The sequence below is a fragment of the Condylura cristata genome, unplaced genomic scaffold (assembly GCF_000260355.1).
Source record: "Condylura cristata isolate star-nosed mole 26May11 unplaced genomic scaffold, ConCri1.0 scaffold00051, whole genome shotgun sequence".
In the NCBI taxonomy this organism is placed as follows: Eukaryota; Metazoa; Chordata; class Mammalia; order Eulipotyphla; family Talpidae; genus Condylura; species Condylura cristata.
This window is the reverse complement of record NW_004567152.1, coordinates 1,729,769-1,744,957: the sequence shown is the minus strand read 5'-3', so window position 1 is coordinate 1,744,957 and position 15,189 is coordinate 1,729,769. Positions and strand designations below refer to the sequence as shown.

Below are 15,189 nucleotides of genomic sequence, written 5' to 3'. Positions count from 1 at the left end.
ATCAACTAAATAGTCTGATTTCACTCTATCCCCAACTTGACCTTTAAGAGACGCTGCTTCTGTGGTGACCAAGGAAGGAGCCAGGACCACACTGGGATGTTGCTTAGCTATCTTGAGTGCAGCTGTGTTGAGGCGAACACCCCAGCCATCTGTAAAGGTCCCACCCTACCCCGACCTTCCACAGAAGAAAGAAAACACCAGCCATTCCCTCTTAAGACAATTTTGCTTTATGTGTCAATCAAGGCTCACCCTTAACAAGGTTGGCCCAGCTGCTGCCTGGGAAGTACATGACAGGCTGTGGTTGCAGAGGTGGTGTCAGCCCAGGCTCTCCCTGCCCTCCCCACACCAACCAAGGTGGCTGTGCGTATACAAGATTCACACCCACACATGGACCAGAGGGAAAAAAAGACAGGTGTCTACAGCAAGACCCACCGGCCTCTAGTAACACATCCACAAAGCTTTGGTTCATGATAGCACATCTGGCTGTTTTAAGGGCAAACAGTCACGGTCAGATGATTATTCATAGCAGCAGACAGGAGGCAAGACAGAAGCAGTGTCTAATTACAGCAACTTGATTTGAGGATTTTGTTTTCTAAAGGTCAACACAGAAGCCAACCTTGGCCACACAGGTAGTGAGGGAGGGATACCCTGACTGGCATTCTGTCTCCTGGGAATAAACACAATCCACAGGAGACAGGCATGCCTGTGAACATGACAGTGCCACGAGCACATCGACAGGGTGCCAGTGCTGACCATCACCACCTCACCTGTAGGAACCGCACAGGTTCCCAAGCACACCCACACCCCTGGGACTCAGCAGGGACACATGTCCCCTGCACCTATCTGTAGGGGCAAGAGGAGAACAAGACTGCTGGTCAGAGGAGAGGGTCACTGAGCCTGGCTGCATGGGGCACTGCCCCTGAAATCCAGTGACACCATCCCAAGGGTAGGACAGCTGCACAAACGCAATAGCTCTGAAGAGGTTTGTGATCACAGACAGATTGCACTGAAGGTGGTTGTTTCCAACTAAGTCCACGTGCTAATATGCACTAATCATTTATAACTGCTACATGATTCCAAATCTATCATCTACTTTCACTGCAAAAATTTCTTTCCAAATGCTAAAATATCATAAAAGCTTTAAAAATTGATGGGCGGACAGATGAACTTGACTGCAAAAAGTTTTTAGTAAAAAGTTGCTGGAGACCAGGGAAGGTAAGGTCCTCAGTTTCTAAAAAGGCAAGTTTTTAGGGCTTGAAGACTTACTCAGAAAAATGGCCCCACAGTCCAGCCCAGAGCCAGGGCAACAAGCCAGGAGACTGGCAGACTTCAGACTCACACTAGCAATGCTTCAAATCTGAAATCACTTTGATGATTTGCCTATAATCTCTGAAAAATAGTTTTGATGCTAAAATTGTTTATTTTAAACCAAAAAGGTCTGAAGTGATCCTAACTTTCAAAACTTTCTTGAGAGAAAAGGGAAAAACAGGACACAGGGTAGAGTAGGGTTTGGTGCTAGCGTGATTCTTCTGACCATGGGAGCCTGGGAACAGGGTAGTCATAGGAATTCAGCAATCACTTCCTTATTTCATCTGTCATCCAACTATCATTTGTCACAGTTCATGTTACATATTAAAATTCATGAAAACCTTCATAAAATCACTCTACAAGCAAGTTCATAAAAGCAGAGGTCCACAGGTGACTCCCAAGCTTGGTGTCCACCTGTACAGCCAGGCTGAGTCAATCCTTGAACACATTCACTCGCACCTACGGGCAAGTCTCCAGGAAGAGCTGAATGATCCTGGCTGTTCCCGTGCACCGGAGTCCCGCCTCTCTGGCCCAACCTCAGACACAGGGCCGCAGGGGAGGAACTTGGATGGGAGGCCCAAGGCTGCGCTGAGTGGCATGGCAGTCTCCCAGGCAGCGCCCAGCCCCAGTGCTCCCCTCACACGTCCACAGTGCACAAAGGCTCACCACCAGGCTGGGCAGATGCTACAATAGACATCTTGGGCTTCTTTCGAGTTTCCTCCTAGAAGAATAACCAGGGTCAGGAATGTCGGCATGGCCCACCCCAACCTTGGGCAAGAGGCTCTGGAAGGGGGTTGGGGGAAAGGCAGGGTGGTGGGGCTGAAGACTGATGCCTATGGAATAGGATGGCATCATGCTCAGTAATCCCAAGCTAGAAGGAAGGCCTAATCAAGTCAGATGGGATTGGAGGGAGGGTCTCCTTGGGTACTAAGACCAAGTACCACATCCTGGTGCTCCCCTCAGAATGGGGGACACACCTAGAAGTGAAGGGTATGAGGAGGTCACAGGAAACACCAGGTATCTCTCACCACCCATGAGGGTAGAAGTGAGGAGAATGCTGGACTGGAAAAGTGACAAACAATAGATGCTACCATCTCAGGGTTTTGTACTGGCCCTAGGTTGTATGAAAGCACAGCTGAAAAAGCCCCTTCTTGGGAGGGTGGCTTTTAAGTACCCAGGGGTGCAATCATTCAGTGAATCATGCTCTCCCCTTCACATAACTGCTCAGGACCTGAAAAAGAGGTTCAGGGTGGAAGTTTGCCATGATAACCCTGAGTATGGGGAGCCTAACTGGTGTGTTGTACCTGACCTCAAATGGCCAGTGCTGAGTGGGATCCAAGCCCTTTATAATTGCAGCTAGGAATTCCAGCTCTCTAAAAATAAAAATATGAGGGCCCTCCCTGGTGGCACAGCAGGTTAAAGCACAGCACTAAGAACCTAAAGCCACTTCAGCATGCGCATGCGTTCGATCCCCAGCCCAGGAGGTGACCCACATGGCACGGCAGACTTCTCCTGACCTACCCGCTGCTCCCCTCAGCAGTGTAATTCGTCAGTCTGCCTGTTCTGCTCACCTTCTGGTGAAGCTTCTCAAGCCCCTGCACCTCTGGCCTGTACCCAAGTTCTGTATGAATAAATTTTTTTTTTAAAAAAAGTGATTTGATACAAATACCATGAGTGCTAACTCTCAAAGAAATGCAAATGTAATCTTTTAAGAACTGAGGGTTCAGTAGAGGGGGGCTTTTCTAGGGTCTGGGCAAAATTAGGGCATCAGGATGTCAGCTTTCTCCTTGCAGCTATCAGTATTATGCAGGGGAGGAGACAGAAAATGGGGAGGAGCCACGGCCATAGCTTGGCCAGCACAATGCAAGTGGCCCACATACTCACCCGCTCCTCAGCCAGCCTCTTCATCTCCTCCTGTAGCTTGCTCAGGATATGTAGGTTGGGCTTGTTCTTCTTGGCATACTGTTGCAGTTCGATCACACTCTTATCTGAGGTTTCCTAGAAAGCACAAAGGTTCTCTGCTCTTTTGAATGGACTGGCGGGCCCAGCTCCCCAGTCTTCTCGTATCAGAGCTAGTAGCACTCATCACCTGCACCCCCTGCCTTATCCCGTGGCTCTGCCTCAAGCCCCAACTCCCTTCCTACACAATCAGTCAAGGCAGGCCCAGGGCCATGCTGGGAGGGAGACCAAGAATAAACACCCCACCCCCAATCCACAAACACACACACACACAAAGATGTGGATCAGCAGAGCTACCCACAACAGGACCCTAATTGTGTACTCCTGAGTCAGGGAATGTGAAGAAAGCCCTGGGCCTTAGGAGAGATATGTTACCTGCTTGACCATCTTGCTGCTTTCCCGGCCATACATGCGCAATAAAGACCCCCAGTTCTTGACATGTGGGTGAAGCAGCTGAAGGATTTTCTGAGAGGCTAACTGTTTCCCAACTCTCTTATTCTTACCTATGAAGATGAAGAGGAAACATGGGGAGGGGTCACCACACTTAGGTACCCACAAAGACATGTCTCTAGAGGGGAACATATCTGCCATTCCCCCACCTAGCTAAAGGCACAGTCTATTCTATCACAAACCTGGGTCCTTAGTACCCACCCTGACCCTGCTTTGTTGAAACAGTATAAAGGCTTTGGGAACAGGCTGTGGCCAAGATAATACAGTTTAAGCCGCCTCCCTCCTACCATGGCCCCATATTTTCACACACAGAGAAGCAACAACACAAGTTGTGAAGCATGTGGTCTGGGGCTTCTGAGAGGCAGGCTGGGGAGGAGGCTCTGTGAGAGGGATTTCCAGAGAATGTTTCTATGGCAAGGGAAGACAGGGCCAAGGCCATGGAAAAGGGCAAGTGCTAAGAGATACCAACAGCTAGGCAGGTGAAGGCCAGTACATTATCCAGACAGATGGGGGCCGAGGGGCAGTTAATCCCAGCTACAAAATCGCTCCTCTGTCACATGCCCTGCCCATCTGGCTCAAACTGCACCTCAGTGGGTACTAGTATCTTTTGATGTGCAGGGCACACAGTCTAAATGTGGTATGAAATTTTCCCAGAATCATCTTGTGCAGACTTCTGATGTGCACAGTGCTGGTTTTGTGTTTACAAAATTTTCTTCTGAAGTTGCATTTGTAAGAGTAGTCACTTCACATTCCAAATTAATGAGCTACAGACATAAAATACACTAATCATGATTGTGATGAAGTATGAGGGGGAAAACTAGGGAAAAGATAGAGAAGAGTGACTCTAAACTGATTTTAGATATTTAAGAATTAAAAATAAATCTGAAACCTATGTAGCAAAATGTTAATATCTTGATTTCAATAGTGAACATATATAACATTTCAAAATAAATGTCCTCAACTTAAGAACAAAAATAAAAACAAACAGACCGGGCATGTAGGTGGCACAAACAGAGCAGTGTGCAGAGAGGCAGGCACAGCAGAGCGACGCCGTTTCCACAGAACACCCCTACCCTGAGGACCCAGGGACGGGCTGGGACAGTAGACCGGAAGGTAACATGTAGATAAGTCAAAACAAGTGATCTGAGCCTAGGAGGTGGCTGTTTCAGCGTCCCCAAGATGCTCATGAGCACACGCAAGACACAGCTGTGCAGACACAGCATAGCTGGGGAGCACGCAGCACAACAGTGGTGGGGCCAAGCCACGAGGCTCAGAACACTCCAAGAGGACACAGAGAGGCAACAACTCCCAGCTGCCATTTGAAAGCATTGGTGGGAAGTAGGGAGGACGGAAAGAAGTGCTTACACCAGCCTCGCACTGTGTGCTTGCCGCAAGCCATGACATATTCACTCTTCTGGTTTTTACCAGGAACCACTTCAAACTTTATAGATGTGTCACCCATTCCATGGTTTCTTTAAGAGAAAACAAACAACAGGTGACATCAGCTGAGGCAGAGGTAATGGTTGCTTCTGGGGTAAGTCCTTTAAGGTTCTCCAAAGAGAAGCCAGAGGACTCCCTGAGCACATCCAGCTCTACAGAGGCCTGACCACAGAAGACACTGTATGCAATGGCTCAGCCTTTGGCTTTGCTTTTTGAACTAGAATAAATGGTCAGTAATGGGCACCCAGAGAAGAGACACCCACCTCCCACTCCCCATCCCCACCTTACCTTTTAAGGCACTCGTGAAGAATCTGATAGGGAGACAACAGTCCAGCCTTGCTGGTCAGCTCATAGACCCGCGAGTCCTCGATACTGATGTGGTTAAAATACTAGAAAACAAAGCAGTAACCCCTAAGTGCTGGATCAAGAACTACCTGCCTCATCCCACTGCTGGGTTCCTGTACTCAATTACCTCATTGAAAATGTCACACCCCAGCCTAGCATCCAGCTCCCTTCTGCGAGCTCAGAAAGCTAGGGTTAAAGAGTCTAGCTTAGCAAGGACTCAGGCTAGATGGCCAGCCAGCATGGGAGCCTTTTTTTCAGCCTGCTCAAACAAATAGAAATCTAAAGATAACATCCTTAGGAGAAAAACCTGAACAGATTCCAGAAGAGAAAAAGTAAGCCAGATACAAGAGCTGTAGTCTAAAAAGGCCTAGTCCCTGAACCCCAAAGCTCCACAGCAGGGAGCAGTCCCAAACAAAGCCCTAAAAAGCTAGGCTCTAGCTTTTATTTATTTATTTTTAGATTTATTTCTTTATTTATACATACAAGAGCTGGGGTACAGGCCAGAGGTGTGGAGGATGAGAGGATTCACCAGAGACAGAGTAGGAAGCAGAACAGGAGGATCTACTGAAACACACTGCTGAGGGGAACAGCGGATGAGACAAAGTCTGCTGTGCCATGTGGGTCACCTGCCTAGCTAGGGATTGAACTTGTGCCTCACAGTACTGCACTTTAACCCCTTATACCACCAGAGAAGGCCCACCAGGCTCTAATTTTAAACTAATTTTTGGCTCAGAAACTAATCACAGTGACTATAGAGCTCAGAAACTAATCACAGTAACAAAGGTTAAAAAGGGTTATTAAGGCCCTCCCTGGTGGCGCAGTGGGTTAAAGCACAGAACTGAGAATTTAAAGCCACTTCCGCATGAGTTCGATCCCCGCCTGCCCCAGAGGTGACCACATGGTGTGGCAGACCTCTCCTGACCCGCCCCGCTGCTCCCCTCAGCAGTGTACTTCGTTGATCTACCTGTTCTGTTCCCCACTCTGTCTCTGGTGAAGCCTCTCATCGCCCCTGAGCCTCTGGCCTGTACCCCAGTTCTGTATGCACAAAATAAAATAAAAATCTTAAAAAAAAAAAAGGGTTATTAAGAGGAAGAGCCTCCCAGGTGGCCCAGAGGCTAAAGTCTCAGTGCTGTCACGCTATCACCAACCACTACAACATGAGTTTGATCCCCCACCAAGTAGCTGACCCACATGACACAGCAGACCTCTCTTGTCTCCCAAGGCTCCACTCAGCAGTGTATTTCAGTACATCCGCCTACTCTGCTCCCTTTCTTTCTATGGTGAATCCTCTTACCACCACCCCCCTTACCTCTGGCCTATATCCTAGTTTTTGTATGCATAAATAAATCTTTAAAGGGGGTACGAGGGGTTAAAGAGGAAACCAGTTAAAAGAGGTGTTTTTTGGTTTGTTGTTTTTTTTTTTGCTGATGCTAGCTAAGAGAAGACTGACCCCAACCAGCATTAGTCTCAGTTGAGCACTATTAATGGAGGATGATATCTAGCCAACTCAGAAGCATAGCCCATCTCCCAGCTGAGGACTGTTTTAAGTCTCCTGGGACTACCATAATAAAATACCGCAAAGTGGATGGTTAAAAATGACAGAAACTACTCCAATCTCCTCACAGCATTTCCCTCTATCCCCTGCTCACTTTTTTTTTTTAAAGATTTATTTATTTATGCATACAGAACTGGGGTACAGGCCAGAGGTACAGGGGTGGTAAGAGGCTTCACCAGAGACAGAATGGGGAGAACAGACAGATCAACAAAGTACATTACTGAAGGGAGCAGCAGGCAGGTCAGGAGAGGTCGCTGTGCGATGTGGGTCACCTCTGGGGCGGGGATCGAACTCATGCTGAAACGGCTTTAGCTTCTTAGTGCTGTGCTTTAACTGACTATGCCACCAGGGAGGGCCCTTCCCTGCTCACTTTTTTGTAAGAACACTGCTGCTCTGGTCTATGTGTCTGCTTCAATGAGGAGGCCAATTCAGTGCATCCCAGTTGAAAAAACAAAGGAATTGTGTTTGAAGACGACTGCCAATTCTGGGGAGAAGGAACTCCTCCTGCTATTACTTAGCTACTTTCTTCCCATCATTCACCCCCACAGTCAAGCACGCACATCAGTGTGGATCAGTTTGTAGGGAGAATTCTCACAATGGCATCAGGCTCTGACCCCACAGCCACACTGACCTCTTTCAATTCAGCTTTAAGAACCCCTTCTAAAGAGCAGTCAGCAACTGGGCTGTGGATCTACAGATAGGCTTGAGTGCTAGAGAATGACCGATCTGCTATAATTTTTCCTGACAGAGATAAGGTGACACACATGGCTGAAAAACACATGCACAGAAGCCCAGAGACATTCACTGTCTTTAGCAAAGGCCCACACCGCAATTACTCACTCTAAGTGGTCAAAGCCATATGTTGCTTATATATTAATCCACCAGAGAAATCTAGGAACTACAGTTTTAAAACATACAAAATGTCTAAGTGACCAGTGACACTAGAACAGGGGAAGCCTGGGTGATCAGAGCCCAAGAGTCAGTGAAGGATGCTAAGGGAGTTGACAGATGGCTCAACACCTATAAATTAAGTAATTCAGACATAATGGACTCTTTCCCTACAAAATGAAAGCTATCATAATGCTCTATTCAATAAACTGAATTTACAGGAAAAAGTATCTCAAAGAAAACTCCAGGAAGAGATGGCTCCATTGGCAACAACTATCAAATCTTAAAAGAAATCAATTCTATTGAGACTCGTTTTAAAAATCTGAAGAAGGCCAACTGCCAACCTGTTGGGGACCAGCCCCAACTATCGAGGTGTCCAGAGGCGAGACAGGCAAGGCCCTAAGGTGGGAGGTGTAGGCAAGCAGAGATTCCAAAAGGAGAGTGGGGAGGGGGCACCAGGAAGACATGGGGGTCAGAGTTGGGTGCAAGTCTTCCTGCTCATTCCCTCGGGTCTTTATTTATACTGTGTAGCAAGTAGTTAATTGCAATAATGCATAGGATAAGTTAATGAGAAATCACCATAAAACGTTCTCAGGGACAAGGGGAACAAAGCATTTTTCTCTTAACATTTTATGGTACACTATCATTTTTTGTGGTGATTGTCATGTGTACAGATGTTTAGTTATCACTCAAAGGAAGAGAGGTCTTAAGGAAGTAATAAATTGTGTTAGCAGTGTTATCAGTGACTGTCTAAAGAAAAGCTAATGGCTAATTTAAGGCTAGCATAGAGTAGTTAGTGCTTGTTTTAAAAAGGAGTAAAGAGAAATTTGTACAGCTGTGTACTAAGCAACACCTGTGTAAACAGGTGTTAAAAATTGTCCTGAGTCCTTATGCCCTGGAAGTCTTATCTGAGATTTGCTTTTCATTTAAAGAAACCAAGGAAGCTTCCTAGGAGTTTTTATGCCCTTGGGTCTTATTTCTCCTGGGGCTTTAGTCTCCAGAGACAGAGGAATTTCCCCGCCTGGGGCAGCTTGCCTGGCCAGGCAACCACTTTATGAGGCTAAGGCAATCCAGTTGTAAACTGATGGTTGCTCAGAATATTTGGTATCTTGATTATACAAAAAAGGGAGGTTGTAACATAAGTTAGCAGTGGAAATTCTGATTTTTCTGAGCATTTCCTTTTCTATCCGGAATTTGTTAGTAGATAGAAGTTTCATAGTTTGTGTCACCAACCCACTTAATAATGCCACCAGTATACCCTTATACTAACACTACAGGTAAACAAGAAATATCCCTCCAGAGCAGATGCCAAACTTCAACAAAGAATTAGCAAAGTGAAATCATTAACAAGAGGAATATATACATCATGTCCAAGTAGGACTTAACCTAGAAAAGCATTAAAAAAAAAAAATCAACATAATCCAATACTTTAACAATTAAAAACTACCATATGATGTCATTCGATACAGAAAGGACTTTTGAAAAACTCTTAACACTCTTTCAATGATAAAAACAACAAAGAGAGAAAGAGACCTTCCTAAACCTGATTTAAGGTATCAACAACAACAAAAAAAATCTGAAAAACTACTCAATAGTAACTGGATACTCCCCCTTAAGATCAGGAGTAAGACAAGGATGTCCACTCTCCCCACTATTGCACAATATTGTACTGGAGCATCTAGTCAGGGCAATAAGGAAAAAAAGAAAAAGGCATCTAGGACGAATCTCAAAAATCTTTTGACTGCAGTTGACATAATCCTATGCAAAGAAATCACAGGAAAAACTACAAGAACTAATAAATGGAATTAAGCAACAAGACACAGGAGAATATACAAGCTGCATTTCTATATGACAGAAATGCACATGATAGCAGTGAAGAGTTAGAAATGAAACTAGGCCTCCCTGGTGGCAGAACAGGTTTACGACACAGCACTGCAGCAACCTCAGTGCCAGTTTCATCCCCAGACCTGCCTGTTCTGCTTCCCACTCTGTCTCTGGTGAATCCTCTCTTCTACAACCCAGTTCTGTATGCATAAATAAGTAAATCTTTTTGAAAAATTGAAATTAAAGTACAACTCATAGCTACAACATCACCAAAACAAATGAAATACAGCAGTCTAAATCTAACAAAGCAGGGCCCTCCCTAGTGGCCCAACAGGTTAAAGCGCAGAACTGCAAAGCTAGTCCCAAGAGGTGACCCACATGGCACAGCAAATCTCTCTGTGCACAGATCGAAAAAGTTGATCTGCCTGTTCTGCCTTCCACGGTCTCTGGTGAATCCTCTCACCCCCCGCACTTCTGCCCTGTACCCCAGCTCTGTATACATAAATATTTAATGAGTAATCTAACAAGACATCTCCGGATTCTGTATGCAGAAAACCACCACACCAAGGAAAAACATCAACGATCTCAATAAATACAGAAGTACACTGGGTTGTGAGTCAGAGCATCCTCTATTGTTAGCACATAAATTCTTCCTATTTCATCTATAAATTTACAATTCCAATAAAAATTCTAGGAAAATTATAAATGGCATACTGTTTGTAACATCTGCATGGAAAGGCAAAGGAGCTACCTAATAAAGTGTGTGTGTGTTGGGCTTTTGTTTTATTTTAAAAGGACAGGTATATTGGGAAACGAAAAAAAAGAAAAGGGTGGCTGGTTGCATGGACACAAAAGGAAAAGAGCAAAGAGCCCAAGGATTCACACTGATTTTAAAACTTCAAGTCAGCAAGATGGTGAAAGGACAAATACAGATTTAGGAGACAGAATAGAGTCCAGAAACAGGCCCACAAATATATAGTAGCCTGCTTTCTGGTAAAGTTGCAAAGAGATTCCCGGTGCTGACAACTACAACCGCATCATGAAGGGGGAACTGCTGGGAACTAAGAGTGGCAAGTAAATAGCCATGCTAGGTATAAAATGGGTGTTTGTGTTTGGGGGGTGGGGGGGCACAAGGGTACGTAACCCTCAACATTTCCCTTGTTAATAAACCTTTTTTATTAACCTTTCCCCCATGTGCCTGCATTTGGATCTCATCCTAAATTTTTTTTTTTAAAAAGCATTTCAGTGAGGACTCACACCCAGTCCATTCCTCTCCCTCTAGGGTTGCCCTGTTAACAGTAGCATACACCTATCATAGAGCCCATGGGGAAAAGAAGGTGTTACTTACCCTAACCTGAAAACCTGGACAGTCTTCACAGCAGCCTAGTATTTATCACCTCTAACTGAAAACATGTCCAGTGCCCCTCAAACAAGAAGAAACACAAACAACCTGGCCTTAATGGTCTTCACTTCAGCAGCAGAAAGGACCCAATCATTGACACAGGTGTCAGGCTACCATTTAATATGGTTAAAAACTAATCCCCCACTCCTTGCCCAGCAGGAAAGCTTGGGAGGCTCTGATAAGAGAATCTATGGGAACCAGGCCATAAGATCAACCACCACAACCAGAAAAACCGGCCCAGTTCCAGCAGAGGCATATTCCAGAATACATTCTGTGTCAGACCTGTCGTTCCTGCAGGTAACGGGTACAAATGACATCCAACTTGAAAAAACCATGAACACAAAGTATAAAAAAGAAGCTCAAATTTTTCTTGGTGTGCAAATTTCTGTCCTGCCCCTTGCTCCCTTGTGGGTATTTCTATAAATCTGCCCTTTTTGTTCTCTAATCTGTCTCCAGTGAATTCTTTCACCCCTGTGCCTCTGGCCTCACCCTAATATTACACCACCAACCACAGGCAACACAAATTAATCCCACATGCATCATGTCATGTAAGAGCTTGATTCTAAGAGTACTTACTTTATATCTCTATTAACATGACATTTAAGAAGTGGCTAACCTACAAGAACAATTCGATGCCCGCCACGGGATTCAGGTGGAAGGAGTTCTAACCACAAAAGGTACAATTTGAGAGAATTTGCAACAAGTAGAACATCTGAAAATGTTCTGTGTATTCATGGTGCTACTTACCAGCTATATGATAAAAAAATTATGCATTTGTCAAAATTAATGGAATGATACCAAAAAGTGACCCTATGTAAAATAAAGAACTGGAAACAAAAGTGATCACTAATGCCTAAATTCTAAAAATAACCATAACACTAATTCACATATACCTATAAAGCAATAAAATAACCAAGAAGAAATCACCCAGGTCATTCAGTATTTGTTTTCTTTTTGAATCAACATCAAACATACTTTCCATCCAAGTCGCTGCTCCCAGTAGCACCTTCCAAGTGCTGGATGTTCTGCATCCTTGCGGCCTCCTATGTGAACTGCATCTCACAGAATGCAGCCCACAGCAAGAGCTCCCAAAGCACCAGAGCTTGCCTTGCCCCACCTTGGCACCCTATCCTTACCTCTGGAGTCCCCCAAGAAAAGGCAACAGAAAAGGGTCACCACACTTCCATATGGGCACCATGGGAAGAGGATCCAACACCACAAAGTCACTCACAAAATCTTGACAGAAAGGGTTGGAAATTAGCTTATCTATAAACTAATTACTGTGTTAGAATAATTATTCTTGAGCCAGAGGGGCTTTGGGGTTGGTGTACTCATCCATATGCCAGGAAGCTGCTATATCCCCACTCCACAGCAATGGAGGTTCCCGCACTCAAGAACCTTTTGGACATTACCCTAAGAACTTCTTCATTTGGCTATCAGTTTATTATAGGAATCTTCATTATAACTAAGTCAGAATATCAATCTAGTAGGAACTCTACAATATACACATCTTGGAGGTGCCAAGGAATCCCTGCACTGGCCACATGAAAGCTGGGCTACCACTGCTTCGGGAGCCACAATGATGCCAAAACACAAAAGGAAACTATAAAGTAAAGGCAAGCAAAGATGTCCAGATTGATTGCAAATGAACTGAACTATCTATTCAACAGTGCATAATGCTGGTAACACTGAGGTTACAATACTGATTGATTACCTTGTATGACATCTTGGAACCAGGTTCTCTGAACCCTGGCTCTACCAATCCTAGAGAATTTTCAATTATCAAATCAATCCTACTTTACTTAAATTACCATAACAAGGGCCCTCCCTGGTGGTGCAGCAGGTTAAAGCACTGCACTAAGAAGCTTAAGCCACTTCCACAGGAGTTCCATCCCCACCTGGCCCGGGGAGGAGACACACAGGGCGTGGCAGACCTCTCCTGACCATCCCGCTGCTCCCCTCAGCAGTGTACTTCGTTGATCTGACTGTTCTGCTCCCCACTCTGTCCCTGGTGAATCCTCTCACCCTCCACATCTCTGGCCTGTACCACAGTTCTGTATGAACAAATAAATAAATCTTTAAAAAAACAAAAAGCTTTAACACAACAATATCCATAAACAAGCAACAAGCGTGATGTGGATTCCTACAAGCTTAGATGGGTAAGCTCCCTCAAGGGTTCAATGACAGAGCCAGCTGAATTCCCATATGCTATACCAGTGCACAATCCCATCCTCAGAAAGGCTGCCAAGAAGCATGCACACTGTGCCTGCCTGTGTGCAGTTGTCCCCAGCATCAAAATACCAATCACTTTCCCATGTTTCTCCTACTCCCCTTAAAAGGAAGAACAGGGCTGCAGCTGAGGCAGGACAGTGAGGTGAAACCTACATAGATCAAAACCATAACAGCAACAACCCATCCTAAGAGTTTTGGAAGACTAAAGGTTGGAATCTAGGCAAAAGGTTCTCAAACAGGAGCACGTGCTTTCTAGTTAATCTTTTCGAAAATGTGACTTTTCCTGGAGCAGCTAGTTTTTTAGAGGCTGTACCTTTTCTGAGTGGGTACAAAATGAATTACCTAAAGCATATGTTTCAAAAACTTGAAAGCTAAACAGTCTGTGAACATTCTACTGTATTTTATAACAGCAGTGAAAAAGATCAGGAAAAATTTTCAAAAGTAACCTGAAGCATTTCTGAAGTGGCAGAACAAGAACCTCAAAAACTGCTTCTGGGCCCTCCCTAGTAGCGCAACAGGTTAGGATGCAGCTAGCCACAGTCACTTCAGTGCAAGTTCAATTCCTGGCCCTGGAGGCGATCCACATGGCGTGGCTTCCAAAAAAAAATAATTTGTTTCAAAAAGCAACAAGTAGGCTCTTCCTGGTGGCACAACAGGTTAAAGTAGCACATTGTGAAGCTCTCCAAAGCCACTGCAGCATGAGTTCGATCCCTGGCCAGGAAGCTGACCCACATGGTGTGGCAGACCTTAAATAAATCTTTAACAACAACAAAAAAAAGCAACAAGCATAAAACAAAGCCCAACCTTCAGCTCTTTACAAGAAACTCATCTTATAAACAAAATGCAGAGACTTAAAGGCTGGAAGACAGTAATACAAGCAAATGACAACCAAATTAAAAAAAAAATCAAGACCAGCTATTCTTACAGCTGGTAAAATAGACTCTGAATTATAAAAGATAATAAAAGGGGCCTCCCTGGTGGCACAATAGTTACAGAGAGCACTATCAAGCTATTGCCCACTGTAGCATAATCCCTAGCCAGCCAGGGAACTAACCCACATGGTGCAGCAAAATTGTTCTGTCTTACTAGGTGCTCCCCTCAGCAGTGTATTTTAGTACATCTGCCTGTTCTGCTCTTCACTCTGTCTCTGGTGAATTCTCTCACCTCCCACACACCTCCGGCCCACACTCCAGTTCTTGTATGCATAACTAAATATATCTTTTGAAATAAAGACAAAGAGGGCTCTCCCTGGTGGTGCAACAGGTTAAAGTACAGCACTACAAAGCTAGCAGCAGCCACTTCAGCGAAAGTTCGACCACTGGCCAAGGAGGCATGTCAGACTTCTGCCTCACCCAATGCTTCCCTCAGCAGTGTATTTTGGTCAATCCACCTGTTCTGCTTCCCATTCTGTCTGTCTCTGGCCTGTACCCAAGTTCTGTATGCATAAATATAATAAATCTTTTTTTTAAAGATTTATTTATTCATATAGAATTGGGGTACAGGTCAGAGATGCAGAGGGTGAGAGGATTCACCAGAGACAGAGCGGGAAGCAGAACAGGCAGATCGAGGAAGTAACACTGCTGAGGGGAGCAGCGGGCGGGTTAGGAGAGGTCTGCCTCGCCATGTGGATCTCCTCAGGGGCAGGAGGGGATCGAACTCATGCAGAAGTGGCTTAAACTCCTTAGTGCTGTGCTTTTAACCCACTGTGCCGCCAGGGAGGGCCCTAAATAAATCTTTTTTAAAAAAAGAGAAAGGTGGCCCTCCCTGGTGGCACAATGGATTATTG

The 15,189-nt window shown here is 45.1% G+C and overlaps 1 protein-coding gene across 1 annotated transcript in view; it reads right to left on the bottom strand.

Moving 5' to 3' along the window:
- Positions 1-212: 212 nt before the first annotated feature.
- The window catches only part of DGCR8 (DGCR8 microprocessor complex subunit), a 39,941-nt gene continuing 24,964 nt past the window's right edge, over positions 213-15,189 (bottom strand). Inside the window, exons 10-14 of the mRNA XM_004694977.2 lie at positions 5,446-5,546; positions 5,083-5,189; positions 3,643-3,770; positions 3,193-3,306; positions 213-2,029 (exon numbers count right to left, since the gene is read on the bottom strand). Of these exons, the coding sequence (XP_004695034.1) occupies positions 1,946-2,029; positions 3,193-3,306; positions 3,643-3,770; positions 5,083-5,189; positions 5,446-5,546 (534 nt within the window). The 3' untranslated portion in view covers positions 213-1,945. The remainder of the gene's footprint in view (positions 2,030-3,192; positions 3,307-3,642; positions 3,771-5,082; positions 5,190-5,445; positions 5,547-15,189) is intronic.